Source organism: Pseudoliparis swirei, chromosome 24 (assembly GCF_029220125.1).
Source record: "Pseudoliparis swirei isolate HS2019 ecotype Mariana Trench chromosome 24, NWPU_hadal_v1, whole genome shotgun sequence".
NCBI lineage: Eukaryota > Metazoa > Chordata > Actinopteri > Perciformes > Liparidae > Pseudoliparis > Pseudoliparis swirei.
This window is the reverse complement of record NC_079411.1, coordinates 15409778-15434630: the sequence shown is the minus strand read 5'-3', so window position 1 is coordinate 15434630 and position 24853 is coordinate 15409778. Positions and strand designations below refer to the sequence as shown.

Below are 24853 nucleotides of genomic sequence, written 5' to 3'. Positions count from 1 at the left end.
GTGTCTGTTTTATCCACGAGACCAAATCTAGGGCAAACAAAAACATTCCACCCCTTGGTATTTATAGCTATATACTCCCTCTGGCGGCGGCCGTGAGCATCACAACTGCAGCTGGAAACTGTTCGCAGCCGCTTCCTGTCGCTCTGACAGAGAAGAGAGGGAGAGAGGGAGAGAGAGAGAGAGGGAGAAAGAGAGAGAGAGAAAGAGAGAGAGAGGGAGAGGGAGAGGAAGGAGGCAGCAGAATGGCGACCGTGCAGTGCTGCAAATGCACGGCCGAAAGGAAAGGGTTTCGGCGGGAACTTGATTCTTGGCGACACAAACTGATTCACTGCGTCGGTAGGGTCCATTTGCAGTTTCATATTTTATGTGGGGAAAAACCCCAACGAGCTTCAAAGTGATTTCGCCCGGTAGCTGAGGGTTTGCTACCCCCCGTCTGTTCGGTAGCCGCTAGCTAGCTAACTCCTAGCTAGCTAGCGGCTCCATAGGTGGCCTACGTTAAGCTGGCAGGCTAATATTCACCAGCTGGCTAGTCCTGCGGGTTGGCTCTTTTTCTTTGTCCCTCTCAGTTAGCTCCCTGCCCTCCAGTGCTAGCTCTGTCGGACCGTGTTACATGGCCGAGGTGATGTATCCCTCATGCACCATGAAGGCTCATCATATTTCATATATTTAATTGGCAATTAAAACTACCGTTAAACGTGTTTATTGACATATGTCAGCTATGCTAATGCCGGGCTAACGTGACGTGCTAACGTGGACGCTGTTGCTGTTATTTTTGGGGGAGGGGATCGCTGCTACGTTGGGGCTTCTCCTGCTGTCAGTGCAATACAAGCAAAGCGGACGTCTTGGTGGTCTCGTAACTGGTTTCGTGAAGCCGTTTGCTATTTTAAACGCTGTTTTTTTTTATTTTGTTCATGCTACATTAGCCGGTAACGGTAGGCTAGATCACCCGAAGCTAGCTGTGTTTATTGTGCTTTGTGACGTTTAAGCACATTGACATTACACTCTGAATGCTCTGAACTAAAAGTGGATTAGTAATCTTGATGTTTCCACCCTTCATGAATCATATGCATTGTTTGTTTAGTTTATTGCATGATTCCATGGACTCTATTACACATTAACGCTCCATGTGACAGCTGTCTGTGGCAGGTGATCAATCTGTGTTGTTGCCGTAAAACGGGTCTAGTTTGGTGTCCATATGGATGTGTATACGCAGGTATGTGTCAGGTCAGTACTAAAGGCGACTATGGGTCAGTGGTTAGCAGGTCCGTCTTTCAATCAGGGGGTTGGAGGTTCAATCCCCGCCCTAGTCGATGTGTCCTTGAGGAAGACACTTAACCCTGAGTTGCTCCCTGTAGCTGCGTCTACAGTGTATGTAACCGGATTGTAAGTCGCTTTGGATAAAAGCGTCAGCTAAATGACATGTAATGTAAAGGGGTCTTTCTGTTTATTTTGTCTTGCAGGGTTTGAAAGCATTCTGGAGGGAATCTATGGCCCACTGCTGCTGAGGGACCTCAATTTATTTGATGGTGGGTTTTTGTGTGCATTTAAAAAAAAGTCTTCATCACTTTGTATAATCATAGTTGTATTTTATATTTATTCACAACAACAACATAAAAAGACTTCTCAACCCGGTCTATAGCACTTCGCATTTTTCCTTTCATCCATTTCCCGATGCATAGTGAGTATTTGTGGCTGTGGGACAGTGTAGATGGATGTGTTGAGTCACTGTTAACATACATTTAGTATTACGTTTATATAATGTTACCATGGTTGTTTTTAAAGTTGGACTGGCAGCTACAGAATGGTGATATTTTCTTTTATACAGTGATTCATCTATCTGTAGATGCCCTTACAATTGCACCCCTGCCCCACTTAGATTATTACACAGCTGTTTTTTTACATGGATGATGCCCTTACTTAATCCATCTAGAAAAAAATCGTGGTGAACTGGCATAGAACTGCAAATCTATTTTACCTCTAAACTAATCCCCTGTTCATGTGAATCTGTGTGGCCCACTCCTCACCTGATTATATTGTAATCACCTACCTACTTCTCTCTACCCACCTCCTGAAATAACACCCAATGGTACAATGACAACAACATAGACTTCACTTAGTACAGTGTCCTGTTAGCCAGTGAAACGAAAACAATGGAAATCTTTATAAAACGGTTGCAGTGTAAAAAAGCTGTGGTATCAATAAAGACATAACAGGTGCTGCACCCGTGGGATGAGCAGGGCAGCTGTGGGTCTCAGCGTGGTATCACATTTTAACCCAGAGCTAGTAAGAAAGAAAAAAACAAAAGTAGTTGATGACTCCTAATTCCTTCCACTTAAAGATAATATATTAAACAATAAGGCATTGTATTAGCAATGGCATATGCCTAGGTAGCATGGATAAAGTTGCTGGATTTAGTGAGATGAAAATGACCCTAAAACCTAGGCGTACGTCCATTTAGTGGTGAGTACAGCCCAAACTGTTGCCCATTGTGGTGTAGCCATCAATTGATCCCACAGTAGTAGTTGTCATAATAATACCTGTTATATGTGATATCAGATGTGTGTCCACCTTTAGTGGGCACTCAGTTAATTAGTGTACCCTTACTTCAGGTACAGATAATGTGAATTGTAATGGATATCAAATGTTTCACAGCTAAGTTGAGTCGCATCAGGCAGCTTTGAAATGCAGAGAATCAGATCGTTGCAACTTCATGCGTTACTTATGGTGGGGACGTTTACCATGCTTTACTCCCATTAGCTCTAGGATCTTCATATGTGTGTGTGTACTGTATATATAAAATATATGTGTGTGTATATATATATTTAAATATATATATATCTGTGTATATATATATATGTGTATTTATATATGTGTATATATACACTAATGTTCAAAAGTTAGTGGTCACCCAGACAGTTTTGTGTTTTCCATGAAAACTCACACTTTTATTTATCAAATATTAATATAAATTTTTTTCCCTTCAAACTTGAAGCTCAAAGGAAGGCCAGTTTTACAGCTTCTCTCACCAGCATAACTGTTTTCAGCTGTGCTAACATAATTGCACAAGGGTTTTCTAATCATCCATTAGTCTTCTAAGGCGATTATCAAACACAATGTACCATTAGAACACTGGAGTGATGCTGAAAATGGGCCTCTATACACCTCTGTAGGTATTTCATTAAAAACCAGACGTTTCCACCTTAAATAGTCATTTACCACATTAACAATGTATAGAGTGTATTTCTGATTAATTAAATGTTATCTTCATTGAAAGAAACGGTGCTTTTCTTTGAAAATTTCTTTTTTTTTCTTTTTCTAAGTGACAGCAAACTTTTGAACTAGTGTTTACATGTTTGTATATGTGTATGTATGTATATATATGTGTGTGTATATGCGTGTGTAAATACACGTGTGTGTGTATATGTGTGGGTGTGTGTATATATATATCTATATCTTTGTGTGTGTGTGTGTATATATATATATGTGTGTATGTATATATGTTCATATGTGTGTGTATATTGTACGTATATATCGATCTGCAACAATGCTGTTTGATCCTTATATTTATTGATGTTGTGTCTTTCAGGCTGTGAACCTGAGGAGGTGGACGACTGGTCCTCAGAAACAAGTTGCTCTCAATGCTCGTTCTGCAACCTTTCCCTGGACAAAGTCAGCACTGTAAGGATTGTTCAAATCAAGATAATCCACAAATAATGTTTGTATTTTTGCCTTCAGAGGAGCGTATTTAGTTCCCAATGGTGGTGACATTTTTTTTATATGTTTATTTTTTTATAAAACAGTGTTATAGGATATATTTCAGTGATGTAACTTTTCCCCTTTTTTCCATTGTAGGACCATCTACCTGCAGCCACGTCGCCCCTCTCCTCCCCCTCTGATTACTCTCCCTGTCAGGCTCCAACCATCTCTGAGAGCAGCCAATCAGCGCACAGGATCCTTCTTGCTGTGTTTCACAAACAAGGTCAGTCTGGCGTCTATCTCCTGGAAAGCATTGAAAAAATGGTCAAATCCCATTATCGTTACACGGATAGTTTCTTGAGATGAGATATCCGTTTCTGACCTAGCTGCAGCCAAACTAATACCATGGAGGATAATTAAATTGCATTAATTTTAACATTACGCATTATTTTCTTCGTCACACACAATGCCTTTGTTCCTCTGGATTATCCAGAACTTTGTCAACACTTTATCAAGAGACGAGTTCTTACAAGTAACTCTATTCTAGCACAAGAGTTCCCGTAGTAAATGTGACCGGGGATTCTTGAAGTAATCCCAAGTATTTACAGTAAAATACCATAATTTAATCTCATGGATACAATTCTGTATCATGGTTCATGTCATTGATATATATATATAGAGTGATTTAATAATACTAGCGCAGTGCTGTTGGTCCCAAGCAGCACGGCTTCCAGCGTTGTCATGAGCCGCTGACTGCGGGGAAGTGAAGAAGAAGAATTGTAACATTGGAGTGTATCCGCAGAGCTCTCGAGACGGATTATTAAATTACATCATTGTCCATCATGTCCTATTACGATGGGCAATGATGTAATTTAATGATGCAGGTATATGATTAAGATATAAATAAAAACAATACTTGCCATCAGTCGTTAATAATAATACATATTATATACCACTCATGACTGCAGTTCCCTCTGGATGCTGGATATGGCCTGCTAATGCTACATTCATGCTGGATGCATAAGCAATCTTTTATTTACTTCCCTGGATCAGCGAGCAGACAGCTGACGGCAGCAGAGCCACTCTGCCATCGTAACTCAACGCTTTTGGCCACACCAACATATAACTTTACCGACGGCAAAATACCTCCGTTCATTAAATCCATGTTGTACTTTATAACCGTGGTGGTTTTGTCTAAGCCAGTATCTAATACGCCCGTTTGGAAATGAATACCTGGGCTAAGAGTATTTACTGATGCTGCAGGCGGTGCTGCTTGCCCAACTTGGGTGTGTTTTTCTCCTGCGAGTGAATTTCCCCCGCTGTAAGACCTGACTAACTTATAACAATAATAACGTTATGTCAGCAAAATACCTCTGCTTATTAAATCCATGCGCCACTTTATAACTGCTAGGATTTTATCAAAGCAAGCGAGAAAAAAAACGTCTTTGGAATTCATCTCCGCTAAGTGTATTTCATCAATGTTTCTGACTGAGAATCCCCGACCCGTCTGTTTCACAGGGTTGGATTTATTGATTTGAGGGCAAACACGGTCTTGTTTTACATTTAACCCTTTCTCTAACTGGGAATGTTGATATTGGCACCTGGAGAACAAGTACTCTAAAATGCTTCTTAAGTAAAGCTAATAACTTTTTCCCAATTTTAAAAATTTAAAGAAAGGCCATGTCGGACAGCTGATGAATAGGGATGCACCGATCTGATCGGCCGATATAGCCATTATCGGTTTTGATCGGCGGTCTCAAAACGGCCGATCAGATGACGTAACATCTGCGAGAACTATCAGACGTTTCAATCGCCGCGCACCGCAACGGAGACGATGCGCCCGGCGAGGGCCGCAGAGTGAGAGGTCAGAGGGGATCCTCACCACCGAGCGGCGTCCCCGTCCCCCGAGTTGAATCTCTGGGTCAACTCAGCCGACTCTCACATGTCTGCCCCTATAGACTGATGCTCACGGTAAACGCATTCGATCTGGAGCGCGCGAGGGTTTTGATAACGTTAGCGGAAGGATTTAAGTGACAACATCCGGTTTTGCAAAGTTAGCGGAAAGAACCACGTGAAACATCCGTTTTTCAAAATAAGATGTCGACAAATCATACACTAACATATAAAAGTAAACAATGAACTGATTTTGTATCTTTATAGATTGTTTCTGAGATTTAGCTTAAATTATGCTAACATTAAAACATTTTTACTGTACCAAGGAAGAGTTTATAAAAATAAGTCAGACTTTTGTATGTTAAAAAAAGTCCTGTAAATAGTTTTCCCCAAGAGTTCCACGAAATGAATGATGCAGATGTGTTCCATACATATCTGAAATCCCCTACAATTGCAATCAAACTATTTTAATGTATCAATTAGGACATTTTTCAAAGTAAAAGTCCTAAACGTTTAAAGAAATCTGTAATTTCTTAAACGTTTGAGGTGCTTTATATATGTATTTCCTCATAGTCCTAGGCAATAATGCTACACAATAAATAGAATGCTTCAATCGACACTGTGATCGGTATTATCGGATCGGCAGATACTGATTTCGGTGATCGGCACAAAAAACCTGATCGGTGCATCTCTACTGATGAATAAAGTGAAGGACTTTCACCCCAAAGTTAGCAACAACTCTTTTAAGCTGGACATGCTGTTCTCCTTTAAGTGACAAGCCACTCCTGTGAGTTTTTAATCGTTTTACTGTTACCCCGGTAAAATTGTTAATCGTTAACAACCCTACTGCAAACGTTGGTCTATCGGTCTCAGCAAGTAACCAAATGTTAGTACTTTCTTTTCTATAAGAGTGACCGAAATCAGTCCAGTTCATCCAGTCTTTTTCTTATTTCTCTTGCCCCTTCTTCATTAGATGTGTCCCTGGGCTGTGATATCAACATCCCTCCGGTTGCTCAGGAGCTAATGAAGAAGATGATACATCAGTTTGCCTTGGAGTACGCATCCAAGTGCCTAATCCACACCAGTACAAATGGTGTTACAACAAGGACCTCATCACCTTTGCCACAACCATCAGACGCCCCTCTGGACCTCACAGTGAGCCGAACTGGGGAGGAGAAAGAGAATGAAAGTGACCCGGGTAGGGAAAGCATCAGACCTATTGTGAATTTAAAGCCAATGAAGAAATGTTTCCAGCTTCTAAAGTGTTTAGATCTTGACAGTGATGTTGTACCACTGCAGCCCTAACCCATTCAAATTAATTATTCTTGTAACAGATGGCGTGCTCGACCTCTCCAAAAGGAACACTGCATGCTCAGCAACTTCATCAACACCATCTAATCACAAAGCCTCAGGGTAAGAGTTTTTTTGGATTTCTTCTGGCTATGAATTTGAGTGGTATTTGACCACGTCGCAACATGCTCAAGGAAGGCCCTGTCGTCACTATTAGTTAATACTGGGGGTTCTATAGAAATACAATGATGCATTTACATGACCTAGGCATTTTTTTCCAAACTCAACATGAATAAGCCTACATCCACACTAAAACTAAAACGATCTCCTACACACAAGCGTTTCAGTACCATTTTATAAATAATCACCATCGCCAACTTGCCTGAAATCACATGACCATTCACGTACACTGGGCGTGGAGTGGCTGTATATACAAGAAACAGAGTGTCTACTTTGCCGTTGCAGAAAAATACAACAGCATATTATTGTTGTGCCTTTAATATACTTATCATGTTTGATACTTAAGAGCCTCTATATTTTTCCTCTCACGCGCTCAAACACATTTACGATGTTGTGCGTCTAGAAATTGAGTCGACACACATTTAACTAATTTCCCCTCGGTTTTGTTGTCTGCTCACGCTCGTAGGGCTGCATGGTGGCTGGAAGTCCCCGTCATACTGAAGAGCATTTATGCTTTTGTTTGTTTCCTGATGTATTGTGCAGAACAAAATAAGCATAGATGACAACAATAATGTCCTCCGTTTTATGTCCATCGCCCTCCTCAAAACTGCCAACGGCACCTTCCAACGTCGGCTCCGTAAGGCCGGACGAGCTGCTAGGAAAGAGCTTGCGCGTGTCGGCAATAGTAGCATTACAACATGTATAATTTAACTACACAACAGCAGCTAGCATAGGCAACACTGTCAGCAACGCCTAACCACTGGTACTCACGTGGCAACCAAGGCTGATGTTGTTTTTCTTCTGAGAAAAGGTCACGTGATCTATTCGTGGAAGGACACGCCGTGATCCAGCCAAGCAGTGAATGTGGGTGTCTGCGTCATCGTTTTCATCATGTCTGTTTCTTCCCATGTCGACTAAAATGCAATCGCAGTGTTTTTAAACTAGCGTTTAAGTAGCGCTTTCAAATGTCTCCGGAGACGGATCAGTGTGGACACCAGACTAAAATGTAGCGAGGGTTGTGCGTTTTAAAACGAACACATATTGGTGTGGATGGAGCTGACACTTTACATGTGAGGAACTTCCCCTTTTTAACTGATTCCAACACTTTTGTCGACTGCATTTTCTTGAAGGTGTTTGACTAGGATTGGAGGGCTAGCATCAACACTGTGTTGTGTTTCTGTCGTTTGTTTGGCAGTGCATTGGATCAGTTGCTCTCTAGTCTTTATGAAGAGCTAGCTTGTGTTGGGTGTTTTGGTTCCATGGGGTTGACTCTTTTATCTCTTGAGCGGTAACGTCACAGCAATGGCACCGTGTTATAACATTTGCCAACAGCTCAGGATTGTACAATGAGGAGAACATTGCATTACCTCATAACAATTTAACCTCCTTTTTTTACTAAGCCAGTTATGATGAGTTTGATAATTCAACAATCAAGCATGTAGGACTCTCACTGAAGGATATCACAAAACTACAAGGGTTGCGTGTGTGAGCGCCAAAGTAACTCCAGCCATTCACAGACTGTCCCACCTGGATGTGAAGAGGCTTTGCCCCACACAAAGAATGTGTGAAGACAGACAAACATAACAGTCGCAGTGATGTTACCAACACAAGGCATAAAGGAGTGGACCCCTCGCTCTGCACCCCCCCTGTCCCCTATGCCAAAATCAAACTCCCTCATCACCTCCATCCTGACCCTGCTGTTTGGTCCTCCCATCCCTAGGAGGCAGCGCAGGCAGTACAATGAGAGGAACTTGGAGCTGTCTGAGGGGTTGCTGTCCAAGGCCTTGAAGGACATTCGTTCAGGGAGGCTACAGGAGCAGCGGGCCGCATTGCTTTATGGGATACCGCTTCACACCCTGAGACACGGTCTGGATGGCTGTGCTGAGGGAAGGCTGGGGATACGACATCAACTTGCACCAGGAAGCAGAGATTCCAGGGATGAAGTGACATCATACAATGTGATGTCGTCAATGTTCGGTGGCGAAGCCCGTCTTGTCCTGCAGAAGGTGGCAGCGTGGGCGGAGCGGGCAGAGATCGGAGGAGCTGCGGAGGAAAACGGAGACTTGTGTTTTCCTTCTTCCTCCCTTACCTTCTATCAGCCCAGCAGTCTTCAGAAGACACTCAGGGATGCTCTCCAGCCCGCAGCAAGCCCCACGCCCAGTCTGGAGCGACCCGCGTCCCTACGTATTCCTCAGGTCCGCTGCTCGTCCAACCACAACAGATCCATCTCAGCTGAGAATGGCAGTGTGTCTGAAAACATAACTCAACGTACCTCATCAATGGATGGTTTCGTCGGTTCCTCGACCGCTACCGCGAGACCTTCGTCTCTCTTCAAACTCAGACCTATCTTACCACACGGCTGTCCGGGCAGTGCCAACCAGTCACCGCATCGCCTGGGACCACGCGGGTCCTCACTGGATGATTCAGAAGACGGGGGCGTCCGGGATAAAGACAAGCAACCGAGAAAGAAACGCGGGAGATACCGCCAGTACGACCACGACCTGTTGGAGGAGGCCATCACCATGGTGATGACAGGTCGCATGAGCGTGTCCAAGGCCCAGGGGGTTTATGGGGTGCCCCATAGCACACTGGAATACAAAATCAAAGAGCGTACTGGAACACTGAAGAACCCGCCCAAGAAGAAATCTGTCAACTTTTGCTCGTCCAATTCCAACTTGTCAGGTTCTGGTACCATGACCGGTTCCACTAACTCAGGGACTCTTGCCTCAGCTGCTGAAGCAAAGATGTTCTAGACCACAAAATGCCTCTAGAGCTCCTCAACACTTGAACTCATCACCTTTGACAAGATACATGTTTTCTGGAGACACTTGCCTTTTACAAAATTTATACGGATATCGATATTCAGGTCTTTTAACTCTGTAATGTGACAGTCCTACTTTCCGCTGTGTTTCTCTAGCTTCGTGCTGACCGTTGATCAGCGCAGCTACGAGGTGCAACGGGGCTCTTTGCAGCTTTCGTTCACAGGGGCTGCCGAAGTCAACAAACTCTTCGCAGCCTCAGTTTTTATCATTAAGGCTAAAAGATATTAAAAGGATATGGCTTGCTTTATATTATCTGCCTACTGTTATCAACAAATCCCTCTAAAAGACCAACACTAAAACTGAATATCCTACGAATCTGTGCAGCCAAAGCCTGATATTTTTTAGTTCTCAGTGGCGATGTGTTTTTAGAGGGAAAAGTGGCCGATGTGCACATTGTTGGCATAACGTGCGTTAAAGATGTTACATTTTTCTTAAACTTTTAACGGGTATGACTGTTCATCCGCTACTTTTTCAATTGATCCTATTCCCCATTGATTGTATGTTTACAGCCATTGACGGATGACAATAGAGTTCAAAGGCACAGAGTCTGTGGCTACAAAGACCGTACTATTAAGCATACATATCAGTTCTTGGTTTTGGTCTTGTTGGGGGAGTTTAACAGGATAAAGTAACACCAGCAGTATCCTCAAAGACCTTCAGGAAGTTCTTACATTTTCATGTCTCTGATTTAGTTTTTCTTCGAGGGGAAAAACTCACTGATTGTTGCCGACCACACTGCCCAGGTTTAAGCATGCGAAACACAATTGTGGACCCCGTAGAGCTAAGAAACAAAGGGTGACTCATGTTTACTAGCTGTTCGATTATTAGGTTATTCAGGTTTCAATTCTTAAAGCTCCCTCTTAATGGAGCATCGATGATTGTCATTTGCCGCTTTCTATCTCTCTCTGGGTACTTTACCTCGGCCACTGAAGTGATTTAGAGCCATTATAACAGATTAAAAACTCTTTACTATCGTTAGACACCTACAAACAGGGAGATTGTACAGTATAATCCGCTGTGGTGGCTACATCCTCGTTTTGAGTTGTTCCGTTGAAGAGATTAGCTTGAGAAAGCCATTGTGTCCGCATAGTTCTCTCTATTTGTGCTATGCTAGTCTGAACATTGTATCGAGTGTAGTTGGAATGCAATTGTGCAGCATGTTTTTTCTAATATGCACTGGTAAGCTTGGAACAATGTATGTTATTGTGTATGTGTACCGTTTGTAAAAAGATGTTCTTTTATTATCACAGATATTTACTGATTTTGCTACGGTAGCTGTATTACTGTAAACCTCATACATGACTGCTGCTTGAAACTTTACTTTACCGGAGCGTTTCCCCTTCACAAAGAGGCGTAGCTACAACCGGCCCGTGTCAACTAGCCGGAATGCCAAATGCATTGTGTCGTGACGCCGCAGGTTTACCGGTGGTTTGTGCAGTGGACCTGACTAGTTCCTGGTGGGGACAGTGACGTGATCCCGCTCACGGACCTCGTTGTGTGCGTCTGGGGAGATGCTGAATGTTGCGTCTACACTCGTGTCTGCCACTGAGATGGACCTATTTCCATTTACAGTGCTTCTACCAAAGCAGCTGTTCAGGGTTACCCACACAAAGCTGCTTTGATTTGTTTTACTGTGTGTGTGCGTGTGTGTCTCTCTCTCTAACCTCGTTGCCACATATATACCTCTGAACTTTATCTGCCTAAAGCCGGCTGCCAGGTTTCACATCAAGACCTCTTGTGTTATGACACTGAGTCTGCTGGGCTTTTCGCTTAGCAACGCTTGTGAGCTGTTTGTCTCCAGGACAACCACATATGTGTAAATGTATTGCCATCAACAACACTTCACTTTACGTCAAGTCAATTATTATACCGCCAGGCAACCGTTTTGTTCTGGAAGATTTTTATTTTATTTTTTTAAACTGTTGAAATGCTGCCATGTGGCGTTCACAGGAGGTCTGCCATGTTCTTAGCACCCACCAGGAAGCAGCACTTCTTGGTGGTAGTAGTTGTCCTTGTTGGTTATCTTTGTGTGTGTTATTTGTCATTTTTAAGGCTAATTGTAACCGTGTTGTTTGGTCAGGTTGTTTAGGCATTTCAACCTTTGTAACTTTGGCAACGCTGCGAGAGGTCTGCGCTCCTGAATGTCTCTTTACAGAACACAGTGCAGCATGATGTGTCGACTCTGGGAATGATCTGCTATTTATATATGTGAACAAGCCTAAACACCTCTTGAGAAATAGAAAAATATTTCATAGTATATGTTTCACTGCAGTGTATTCAGGGAACACACCGGGGCTTGTTTTCAAACTTTACGCTTCAGGCATTTTTTGTTTACTTTGGACTGAACTGCTGGCGACTTTGAAACGACTAAACAGAAATCTGCTATTTATGCATCACATTTTTGCACTATTATTTATAAGAAGCATTTTTTTGTTGTAGAAACCCTTTGTGTTGTTGCTGCCTACTTATTTATTGATTGTGCTTCAGAACTGTGCTTTTACTAGTTTGTTGTAGCTATTGATTTGTCATGGGGCACTTTGATGAAATGTGAAGTGAATATTGCTGCATGAGCGCTTTTAAATGTTAGCACATATGATTTTTTTAGTCCTAAAACGACACCCTTGACTATTGTGGTTGTTTAGTGCTTATGTTAAGATTTAATTATTTAAGTGATTTTTAAAACAAAACATTTGGTAAGTTACACTACAGAATGTAAAACTCTTATACTGCATCCGGTCCAGTTGAACCTTGACAAAGACTTATACAGCTCTTGCATTGTGGGAATACTATCCATAGACAGAACATTTAAGCTAATTTAATGATATTTAAAATGGTTTGCTTGTTTTCTAGTGAAACTAATCACTCACAGGACCTTATTTAACTCTTCGTTGATAGGATTTTTTGTTGCTGTTTTGTCGGTGAAAGTGCTGTTGAAGTTAACATTTTGGTTTAATCGTTCTACAATCGTTCCTTCTGCTTCCTGCAGAATGTTATTGTTCGCCTTCAACAACTCATCAATAAAACAGTTATTTAATCATTTGCCAGCTATCATAATTTTACTAACATGATGATTTGTTTCTTGCAGACTATTAACTGTTCACTAGGACAGTTTATTCTTTTTAATTACTTTTTCTTTCAGGGAACTTTACTATTTCCTTTAGTTTTTTCATGCTTTTTTCATCGCAATGTGTTTTCTAAATGTTTACCTCACGTTAGGATCTTGTTTAACGTGGATGTCATTAAGATGTTGGTCTAATGATGTTAGAATAACACTGTAGTTTAAGCAAACCAGTACAAATCACATTATACAGCAATTATAAAAACGTAGAATATCAATTGATAGATTGGTACTGAAAGAAGTTCACCATAAGTGTGCATGGAGAAATGGTGTGAATAGCTGTCTGCTGGAGTGTCTTTAAAGCTCTGTTGCTAAAGTCAGAAAAGGTTTGCCTCATTGAGCAACCCAGAGGATGACAGAATACTCACTTAAAGTGCAAATCGTGTACGAGACCGTGGAAATAACACAACATTAAGTTTATTGTAGTGTTGCTCAAAACATCCGTCTGGGCATTTAGTCTGTGTGAGTATGTAATTGTTGTTAATTTAAAACTATGCTCATCTATGAGTAAAACCCAATCAATTCTCTTCTCTCTGCCTCTAGATCCCTTTCGCCATCATGTGTGGAAGAAGTGTGTGATCTGGGACAGCGAGGGCCTCCAGGTCCTCAGAGCTCTGCATTGGGTGCTGTTCTCAGCTCACTCTGCTCAGCACACGGTTCCTTACTCTACCAGATCCTGAAGCTGGCGCGCCAGGAACAATTGGTGTTGCTCCTTAATCAAAAACCTGTAGGTCAAACTGAATCTCACCGCTGTCCCTGTGGTGTAAACCCACAGGACGTTGTTATCCCTAACACAGTCCCATTCAGTGAATGTGAAGCCCATAACGGCAGCCCGTACTTCCCTTTAATCGATTGTGATAATCAAGGTCGTGGCAGCACAATGTGTCATCCAGGAGACTCCAAGTCCAACTGTAGCCTCCATCACGGCCCTTCAACAGACTGTAAAAGTGATGCTCCACGGTGCTCCAGCTACTGCTGTGTGCAGAGCTGCAGGATGGAAACTGACACGGTGATGTGCCCCGAGAGGCTGCACTGCATTTCCTGCCAACGGCTTGCTGTCGGCCGTATCGATAGCACAGTGTGTCCGTTTGCATCCTCTCCTTCGTTATCCACATCTCCATCACTGCGCACTCCCACCTCGAGTTCGTTCCCTTCCTCATCGATCTGCTGTAACCAACACAACCCCCACTGTTGCCCCTGTCATTCAAACAAAGCTTGTCTGACGCAGTTCAGGAACACAATAGGAAGAGGGGTTGGAGATTGTGATCCCCCTTGTCCTGTCCTGAGGAGAGAACAGAGCCCCTCGCCTCCTCCTCTATCCCCTATCCCCTCAGACGTCAACAAGAAAACCGATGAAAAGCCCCCCTCCCTCCTTCACCATAGACAAGAGGAGGAAGCTGACCTCATGGTTAAAGATGGTCTTGGGAAGGCAAGCCACCAAGAAGCAGATGTGGACACAGCTGCAGAAGGGGAGCGATATAGAAACCCAAGAAGCAGTCGGGCTGGGCAGAACCCAAGTGGAACTTCACTGCAAGTCGTCATGAATCGCTTCAGTGAGAAACTGGAGACAATCGAACCCATAGAGAAGGATCCACCTCTTGTTGCAACAGGAAATGTCTCTGAAAAGGAGACACAGCCGTGTCCCTCAACCAGTCAGAACCGGCAGTGTCAGGCTGACGCTCATTTGACTGAAATCATCACCACCGTGCTTCACACAGGCAGTGCTAGTGACTACAATCTCAGTGAGCTGTTCAATCGCCATGACAGCAAAGAGCTTAAGTCACCCAACACCCGCTCCCGACGTCGCCAAGAAGTCCTCGCGGCTATAGCAACACCTGCTGACGATGCTTCAACCAGAAGGCAAACCTTTCAAATTAAACGGGAGCTTGCCATGTTTGACCAGTGCTACAGTAGGAGAAATGTGCCACTGGCAAAGAGAGCAAGATTGAAAGATGGAAATGTTACTGTAACTAAACCACCCACTTTATCAGAGTCAACCCTCGTTAAAGAGGAGTCTAAAAGCACAATGGATGTAGGTTTAAAACCTGTAGAGAATCATAGAGCTAGGGGGGGACCACTAGACATTCTCACCATAAAAAGAGAAAGGGATGAAGTAGAAAAGGAGATACAGAAAGGTATATTAACGGAAGAAGTTCCGATAATTAAAGCAGAGGAGAAAGAGAGGGAAATATCTGGTGAGGAAAAATATCTGACCCACTCAGACGCTCAAATACTCGCCCCTGAGATGCAGAGAAAGTTTGGCATACAAGACATAAAGATTGAGAATGTACGAACACTGGTGACGACAGTGAGTGCAGTCTTAGAAAACCGGTGTAGCGTGCCCTGTAAAGAAGATGGTATCGGTAGTGATCCTGAGGGGGATGGGTGCCATGAAGAAGCCCCACCTGGTCAAAGCTCTGACAGTGGCGATAGTCCAGGTACGGTTAAAGACTGCCACAGTCCTATCGGAGATGGGCAGACATGTCAACCACACCACTCAGAGGACGCAAGGAGATCCAGGAGGAATATAGTGCCCCCACAGCGGTTCTCCTCTTATGTCACAGAACCCTGGAAGAAGTACGATGTTGGATTTGTCCCTGAAAGCATCCTTAACCAGGAAACACAAAAGGACGAGGCGTTGACATCCAGCTCCCTGGATGCCTTATCCAAAGATCCGGATGCTGAGGACATCCAGTTTGAACCGAGAAGTGAAGCTCCTCCGTCCTCACCTGTGCACACATGGAGGCATACCGTAGGATCAACACATGGAGAACAGAGTGGGCCGCCCCACAACGAGTCAGAATGTCTTTCTAACCAGCTCATTCCACAAACTGTGGCTGCCAAAGACACGAGTCCTACAAAACAGAGCTTAGACGACGAGACTGATGGCAGCGACTGGTCCGCTAAGCCTTTTAGAAGGCTACGGTCATCTCTCAAGAGACTAGAGGGCTCAAAGGCAACTTCAAGAACTCCCCAAAACTCATCCGATATAAATGTCCCCATGACGTCTGCTACCTGTGTCGAGAGCCTTCCCAACTCCCAAGTCCAGTATACTAGTCCGATAAAGCTCATGTTTTTTTCTCCAGTAAAGGATAATGAGGGGGTTAGATACAGTCTCAAATCAGCATACTCAGGTTCTAGTGCACAGGAGGCCTTTGACCCATGTATAGAGTCTTCATGGTCAGGGACACTTAAACAGAAAAGCCAGAGAACTCAGTCCATCCCTTCACAAGTAAAATCTATTTCTTCACCACTAAAGTCTGCTACCTCACCTGCAGGATCTGCTTCATCGGCCAAGTCTGCGTCTTCATCACCCACATCTCCGTCTTCATCACCCAAGTCTGTGTCTTCATCACCCAAGTCTGCTTCGTCATCACCTAAAATAGGCTCCAGAAGATCAGGCGAAGGTACTCCAACTAAGCATGGAGCCGAGAGCCAGAGATCACCAGGTGACTCGATGTCTGTCCATGAAACAACTCCAAAAAGGCGTCCGGGCCGGCCAAAGAAGCTGGGACCAAAGCTTGAGCAAAAGGCAAAGAGGCCAATCGGTCGACCGCGCAAAGAGAAGGCAGTGGACTTGGTAATGGGGGCAGAAACTGAAGATGGGAAATCTGTCGTAAATTCTGAAGTTGATGAGAATGTGAACAAGAACCTGAAAATAACAGTAGTGTATGGCCGGTCAAGGCGAAACAAACGCATGGTGTCTGAGGGCTTTGACCAGCTGCAGACAGAATTCCATGATGCTTGGCAAGCAGTGGGCCTAAAAGGTGACTTGGGCATTTTAATGCACAACTCTAAGGCCAGCTCAGGTAATATCAAAGCAGACTCCACGGAATTGCCCGAGGAATTACATTTAGTCGGTCCTGTAAAAGAGTCTGCCCCCCCATCGAGCAGTAACATCAAATGTCAAAAGAGGGATGATTCTACACCCTCAAGGAAACCAGGTAGACCCGCGAAAGTAAAAATCTCTGGGATCTCGGTCACAGTCACCACAGTGTCACCTCGGCAGCGTAAGATTCGGATAAATAAGGATACTCTGCAGTCTCCTGAAACACCAGTGCATAGGAAAGTACTCCAACCGGAATTCAAATCTGCCAAAGAGCCCTGGACAATCAGTCATCAGTCAACAAGCAAAATCTGTCAAACGGAAGAAGGGGTTGAAGCGGAGGAGGAAAGTAAAGACAAACCGCAAAATGAGCCTGTAGCCGTGCGTCACTCGATGAGAGTGAGAAAGCCCTCCATCCACTTTCTGCATGCCGTCGCCACCTCTCGATCATACAGCAACGCTCTGCTGCGGCGCTCCAAACAACTTCTGCTGAACAAGGCCAGCAATGAAAGGAGACAAGGGGAGCAGCAGAGCAGTGTGCAGATGTCGAGGGAGAAGAGACGGCTCTGTGGACCAGAAAGAAATAACATCTCTCTGGACCTGAGTCGAGTGGCAGGCGTGTCTGTGAACTCCATCTTTACCCCAAAAGAGACACTCAGGTGGTGGGCAGCATCGGCCGAGGAGCCGACTGTGAACCAGGAGCTCGCCAGGCGAATACGACTCATCTCTGACACGTGGATCTCAAACACTGTGGAGAGCCAAGAAAAAGAAACTGCCTTAAAATCAAATGTCGGCACTGAAGGCAACAGTTCAACACATTCGTCCGTCCGAATGCTGTTCGACTGTCCACCGAGCACGCCCCGGTCCTGCAGCATGCAGCAGCTCTGCTCCTGGTACATGCAGACCACCGAGACACAGTCTCTGGCTATTGTCAAGAAGACCAGCTCCCGTAATCCTTATGAATTTATGCACTTCCCTCGATCTTTCAATAAGACGAGTGTTTGCCCCACCAGCCCTCAGGCGGAGCGACTCCGCAAACACATCAAGAAATTTGCTAAAACTGTGCCAAAGAGTCCTCTGCAACACCGACGGGCTCAGAAAAGGTTGAGGAAGAGAAATGAGGCGCCTCGACCCGCACACAAGACCAGGCGACGACTCTTCACTCCCAGGTGTGCAGCAGGCCGCCTCAGTCAAGAAGCCCAATGGTGGAAAAGAGACCTAGTCAAATACCGGACCACTCTTGGTAGAGCAAGGACCAGGTTCCTTACCCGAAAAGAAAGGAAGAGGTGGCGAAAGAGGCAGAGGAATAAGAAGAACATGAAAGTAGCTACTGGTTCAAATGGACACGTAGCGACTACACCGCAACCAAAACGTAGATCCCTACGCAGATCGGCAAAAGATCCGTTATCTGACCGTCTGGAGAACCGTTCTGCCGCCGGTTCTGGCGACCAAACTCTGGAACCTGTGGATGCATCCAAAGAGCAGAACCTCTGCTCGAAAGCCTGGAGTCCCGAAACACTGAAGGAATGCCGTGTGTTTTTGAGGAAGATCAACTCCCCAAACAACGAGTCCGCTGAGGAGTGGGACTCGTGCACCGTGACACTGGACAACGGGTCACCTTCCGCTTACCTCTTTGCAGGAAGGGAGAGAGAACTGGTGGGGGTTGTTAAAGCTGTGAAAACTGAAAGAAAAAGGAGCACCGCCTCAATGGAGCGCCCGTGCTCTGAACCTAAATCAGTCCAGGAGCCGGAGGAGACGCCGGCGGGGAGGCAGAAAGGCAAACGCAGAAGTCCTGGGGTGGTGTCGACCGAATCGCCGCAACCACCTCCCGCGAAGATGTTGAGACAATCGCGGATGAGGGGCCTCACCGGGCCGAGGTGGTGCGACTTTGTGTTTGGTAATTACCGCTCTTCTTTGATTGAATATCAACTTTTGTCAAATCTCAGTTTGAAATCGTGACCATGCAGTTGTTGTCTCTGTTTCTTCTCTGACAGAAAACTAAATGAAGCATGACGCCTCCCCCGAGCTGGGAACAGGACTGGTTTAACGTGGTGCCTTTGGACATTGAGCTGACCACGTGGACTGACCATCCCGCTATGGTTAAGTCTTACACTCAGCAATTATGTAGCAGTCTAACTTAACAAATGCTTGATGTTGCACTATTTGTATCCATGGATATTTATGTACAGAAATGTCTGATTGTGTTTGTTTGTTTTCCATTCTAAACCTGCCTTTTGTCTTTCTGAACGCGTTTAGTAGTTTGAATCCTTACGTCAGAGTTTTATTGGGATCGTTGCTTTCACAGTGAGCGTATTGGAAGGAAAGGCCAAGCTTTGATTACATAAAGACAGAGCCATCTCCCCCAAAATATACCTCACTATCAATGACCTTTATTGTGAATCTTAACCTAAAACTATAAAAATGCACAGCCCCAGAATCCCCTCCCCCCATTTTTCTTTTTTATTTAATGCATTTCTTTCACACGTAATTTATAGTCACCCTTGCTTTGGCACTAATTGAATTCCAAATTGCTGTTTATATATGTTGTTATATTTGAGCAAATTCTTCAATCCGAGCCTTGCTTTCCATGTCCCGGTTGTGTTGCCAGCCGACATGTGTTGTAAACGAAGGACTCAACCGAGCCCCACCCTCTCCGAACCACTACTAGTGGGGCCCAAACTTTAAAACGTATTGAACGACAGTAATTGGCTAACCACCTTGTACTAAAACCAAATAATTCATGTTATTCAAACAATATCTTCAAGTCTTGAAAACAAGCTGCAGATGAACCCCGACGGCCATGTGCTGAGTGACGGCGTGATCGGCCCCACGAAGCGCAGAGCGTGAGGCGATGAAGGAAAAGGCTGTGTGCGGACGTCGTGGGACGAGAACCTGATTCATTAGTTGTTTTGTGGGATCCGTCTCGTTTTAGTTCAGTGATCGTTGTGTGTCTTTGTGTATCTTCTCCTTTTCACCCAAAGCAGAGACTGTATGTTGTGTCGGATCTACTTCTTGCACTCTCCCATCTGAGATTATTAACCCCCACTACAGATTCCTTCCCCATATTTTGCACATCCCGTGTCCCACTATCAACCCCTACTGTAAAACTAGAGAACCGATTTGGTGCAATACAAACCCAGATGATTTATCCATATGTAGTAATTATTTTATTGCTGACAGACGAATGGATGTACACAAGTACCGATGGCCTGGGATGTTACTTTAGCTGTTGTTTTTTCCATAGACATGTAATGTGATCTTTAAGGATATCGCTCTTTTTATTCCCACCTGCTTTATTCTCCTCAACGAAGCAGACAAATAACAGATCCCTAATTGTCGTAATAGCATTAAATTGTTTTGATCATAAACCTACTCGAATTATTTCCTGTTTAAATGCAAGTGGGTCATGTGTTGCTGTTTAAGGTTTCCCTAGAGCCTACCTCCACTGGGGCTCAGCTCCGCCTACTGCTCTTTTAAATGTCAACCATGTGATGGAGGGTCAACACTAACCTCGGATCGTGAGGGGAAAGTAGATCCAAGATGTCCGGCTGCAGGTCAAACCTTCTGACGACCTTTGTAGGTACGCACTGTGGTTGCCATTTCAACAACAGGGATGTGGGAGGCGGCCCGTCTTGTGATCAGCGCCCTTTTGAAGAACCTGGTGCTAAACATCTGTTGTATATTTTCTTTATGTGTTTTTATATGCTGTCCCTTTCAGATGCAACAAAGAGGCGTCTGATTGTAACAATAAAGACTTTTAAAATAACCAACGTGTTTGATTTTCAGAGATATAAGTAGAAATGCAACCCATTATTTACATGGATTAGATCAGTGGTTCTTAACCTGGGTTCGATTGAACTCCAGGGGTTCGGTGAGTCACACAGGGGTTCGGCAGGGAGACGCACACAAACACACACAGCAGTGTTTCCTCTACCATTATAACAAGGTGGCGCCCCGCCCCCCCTGTAATTTTCGCTATAGCGCCAGATTACTACAGAACAGGGTGTCCGCGGGGCATTAAAGTCTTAAATTGCTTTTCCTAAAAATAAGGCCTTAAAGTCTTAAATTGTCTTAAATTCAGATTGGATTGGTCTTAAATTTTTTGGGTGTCATGTCATTACGAATATGAGGCAATCTGTTCCGCCAGGTCCGTATTTTGCTCCGGTTGCTCTGCGGCGTCTCTGGTGTCACCGGGGCCACGCCCCTTCTCTTAAAGGGGCCCCGCGTATTCGGTCCCATCAATCCCCTACAACGTGAAGCATGGGCTAGTTTAGAAACATGGGGGGGATGCAAGTTCAACAACGGCTTGAAAAGAACGAGTGTTTCTGGTCACGGTCGGTGAAATGCTTCTGAAGCTGCGTTATGTGTCGGGAGACTTTCCAGCGGTGGAATCTCACGAGCAGAGCAAGAAGCACAGAGACTAGCGAAGGCCGCCAGCAGCCCGCGGGGCTAGCTCCTGCTCCGCCGCCAGCAACGACGTCAACTACAACGCTGGAGGAAATCCAGCGCCGTGCAACAAAGAGCTCATCACCGAAGTCCAACGCTGCGGTGCGTTCTTCATTCTGTTCCACGAGACTCTGGACCAGACCACCGCGAGCAGACAGCTGGACTTCATGTGCGCTATTGGTGAAATGACCAGGTCCAGTCAGGATCCTATGGAGCTCATGGGCCATGACACCAGGACCTACTTCAGCATCTCAAAGTAAGTCTAACATAAATATATATGTATTAACTATCCTCATGTATATGAGTATGTGTATCATATAGTTAAGCTTTACTCATGTGTCAAGTTAATAACAGCTATGGATAGGCGCACTACACATTAATTAGACTAATTAAAAATAGTTTTAGAATGGTAGTAGAGTGGTGTTTACCTGTCAATATGTCTACATAGTATACACTAGGCTCAAGGGATGGATCACGTTGCTTAATTTGTAAAAATAGTTTTCATTCCTATTTATCCAGTCTGACATTAATCTGAAGTGGTGATGTCATAAAGAGATGTGGTGACTGTTGTTTGGCTAATGTCTGCCTTTTTTTTCATTTTTCCAGGAGAATGGACCAAATGTCAACTGGAAGTTTTTGTATTCATACAGTTTGAAAAGGATTGTTTTCCTTGTATATTCACAAAAGCTCAGGAGTAGACATTTGAACCTGTGCACACACATCCATCACATAGAGACATGAGAACTCACTCGCTCACTCACTCACACACACACATACATTATATTATGTAAATGTATTTGCATTTTAAAAGCAGCTGGAAATGTTATTTATGTTATTTTATAGATTTTTTTGTTCAAAAGGAACTATGTTGCACGTATTTTAAAAATATATTTACTTGATTTTATAGACATTTGTTCATGGGACCTAAATGTTCTGAAAATGTTGTATTAATAAATATAATTTACAACAGCAATGACATTTGTGTTATCCTTTTGCATTACACCATACTGTTAATTTTGAACAGACATCAGTGTGTTTACTTTGAATTAATTAATTTAGATTAATGTATATTTCCTTCGTACGTTAGGTCTTAAATTTTATTTAGACGTGGTCTTAAAAAGTCTTACATTTCACTGGTTTATTCCTGTAGACACCCTGCAGAAGTAATCGAAGGTTCCCCACCTTGTTCTTTTATTAAACTAAACGGCCGTATGTTGGCTCTCCGTAACGCGCGCGGCGGAACTCCGCCCACATGCCCACAGACACATGCGCAGAAACGTGCACACACACAGGTGAGCAGGCTCCCATCAACCCGCGGAGAGCGACCAACATGTCGCGTGAAAAGCAAACCGATAAATCTGCGTATTTTAAAACGTTCCCACGGTGGTGAAGATGGAAAAAAAAAGTCTCAGAGTAGCTCTTCTGCTCCGAGTTCAGGAGCAGAAACAAGGTGGGGCGCAGATGAGTTTTTTAATCTCAAGACCTTTGAGAACTTCACATATTTCAAAGTAGGCCTACACATACATAAAACGTAATGAATAAATATAGACCGAAATGCCTGTGCTTTCGTGTAAATGTTTATGTGACGGCGTTAACAGATTACGCTTCGTTCTTGGCGATTTGCCAGGTGTCTCCGTAAATTCGGGTGTTTCTGCTGTTGCTCATCAAAATAAAAGATCAACACGGACGTGTCCGCGTGGTTAAACCTACGACCATAAACTGTGGGAAAGAAACGCGTGCTACTGACTACGCCATCTGCGGGAGACAAGAGGGAGATCTCATCAGAGCGTTAGTAATAATCAGAGTATAAGCAACACCAATGCTTGGGGAGTATAAACATCCGGAAGCTAAGCGGCGTAGAACCAAGAGGTTGAGTATGACGCGGAACGAACCTGTCAGAGGCTAAGCAGTTGGACAGACGCGTCGCCAAGTGGGACATGACTGTCACATCGTCCAGTCCATGGAGCTATTTAGCGAAGTACAGCGGCCAGTATCGAAGACGAAGTGGACACCATCGTCGGATGTGGGGCAATGAACCCGGGTCCCACCGTGGGTGGATAGATGCCTCCGTGAGGGTGAACGCTGGCATTGCTGCCTATAATGAATGGACATCAGATACATGGACGAAAGGATGGGCCCCGGCCCATGGATGAGTTCTTCAAGAAGCTTTCCAGGACCGGCCGGCGTTATGCGTGGCGATGAGGCAGCTGTGTCATCTGGCCACCAGTGCTTCAATTAAGTAAGGCGGTGAGGAGCAGAAGGTGACATTACTGCACTGTGCTGCCGGAGACCACAGCGGCGGACGCACTGAACTCATTTGCACTATTAAATTTGAGGCTAGCAACTTCAGCGCTAGCTCGCTAAGGCAACAACCGCGCTCCATTACTGCACAACAACAACATTGTCCTGAACTGAACACACCCAGCCTAGCACCGAAGACATGACTTATCCTGCCCTGCTGAAAACTGAGGATTCATGATTGAATGAGGACCAGATGGCATAAGGACCCGAAGTACTGAAGACCCAAATGAATCCAGCTGGACCCCTACTTCACAACCATATTCCACCTCATTCTGGCTGAGTCCGTGGGTCCCTTCCTGCTCACCAGATCTGTCTCCCAGCCCATTCGATCTTGTGTCTCCACAGCATGTTAATTGAGACTATTTGCGGCTCATTATCGTGGTCCTCAAATTGGGTTTGGGCTGGTGATAAAGACCACAAGGCGCCTTTCCTCCTTCCTTGGTTTGGCAACTGCTCAGGACAGGAAGGCTCTGCAGAGAGTAGTGCGATTCGTGGGTTGACTGATGGGAACCTCTCCACCCTGCAGGACTTGTACACAGGGAGGCAGAAACCAGAGCCGGCAGATCATGAAGGATCCTCACCACCCCAACAACAGACTGTTTCAGCTGTCACCGTAGTCACGCCGCTGAGAGACAGAGAGATGAGACGGTCTTTTTTTTCCAGGCCCCAGCCACTGTGGACTCCGACCCCACCAGGACCCCACATAGACCACACACTGCCCCTCTTAGGCACACACACACACACACACTGTAAAATATTGTGTGTTTTTTTTTGTAAATAGTGTGTACTTGTTGCCCTTGCACATTCTGAACCCTCAGACCAAAGACAAGCAAAGCCAAGACGAAACTAAAGCATATGTATGTTCAACTCAAGAATCCCGCTTAGTTTGGTAGGATAGAGATAAAACAAAACATAAGAAGGCCCTCCAATGCCACAGAGCAGCCTATTACTAGTCACGGCGAAACCCGTAAGCCTTAGTGGTAATGACCTTAGTTATAATTTTAATTATAACTTTAGGGACAAGATTAATAATCTTCTGCCTCCCACCAGCGTTGCACCAATCTCAATCAATTGGAATGTGGAATGGCCTTGATATCCCTGTATATTGTAGGATTTTTTTCTCAACTGTGACCAATCATTTATTTTTTTTTCTTTCAAACGTTCTCTACCTCTTGGACCCCCCCTCTCCCACCCCTCTTTAAACGAGGCTGCTTAAAGACGTTGGCCTTTCTATTTCTTATCATCAATGTGTCTCTGTGTCTGCTAAATGGCCACTGCACT

At 44.4% G+C, this 24853-nt stretch overlaps 1 protein-coding gene and 1 long non-coding RNA gene across 2 annotated transcripts; both read left to right on the top strand.

Annotated features, from left to right (window-relative positions):
• The first annotated feature begins 242 nt into the window (after positions 1 to 242).
• lcorl (ligand dependent nuclear receptor corepressor-like) lies at positions 243 to 12920 on the top strand. Its single transcript, XM_056408862.1, has 7 exons — positions 243 to 336; positions 1461 to 1526; positions 3587 to 3678; positions 3853 to 3979; positions 6563 to 6787; positions 6924 to 7002; positions 8780 to 12920. The coding sequence occupies exons 1-7, from the start codon at positions 243 to 245 to the stop codon at positions 9810 to 9812; spliced, it is 1716 nt and encodes a 571-aa protein (XP_056264837.1). The 3' UTR covers positions 9813 to 12920.
• Positions 12921 to 20889: 7969 nt separating this feature from the next.
• On the top strand, positions 20890 to 22249 carry LOC130190377 (uncharacterized). Its single transcript, XR_008830948.1, has 2 exons — positions 20890 to 21527; positions 21878 to 22249. It is a non-coding gene; the product is annotated as an uncharacterized LOC130190377 (long non-coding RNA).
• The last annotated feature ends 2604 nt before the right edge of the window (positions 22250 to 24853 follow it).

Excerpts from the sequence above, each read along its gene's own strand:
- lcorl (XM_056408862.1), top strand. The coding sequence starts at position 243 with ATGGCGACCGTGCAGTGCTGCAAATGCACGGCCGAAAGGAAAGGGTTT. Across the intron at positions 337-1,460 it reads CAAACTGATTCACTGCGTCG|GGTTTGAAAGCATTCTGGAG; the intron begins GTAGGGTCCATT and ends TTTGTCTTGCAG. Across the intron at positions 1,527-3,586 it reads GGACCTCAATTTATTTGATG|GCTGTGAACCTGAGGAGGTG; the intron begins GTGGGTTTTTGT and ends TGTGTCTTTCAG.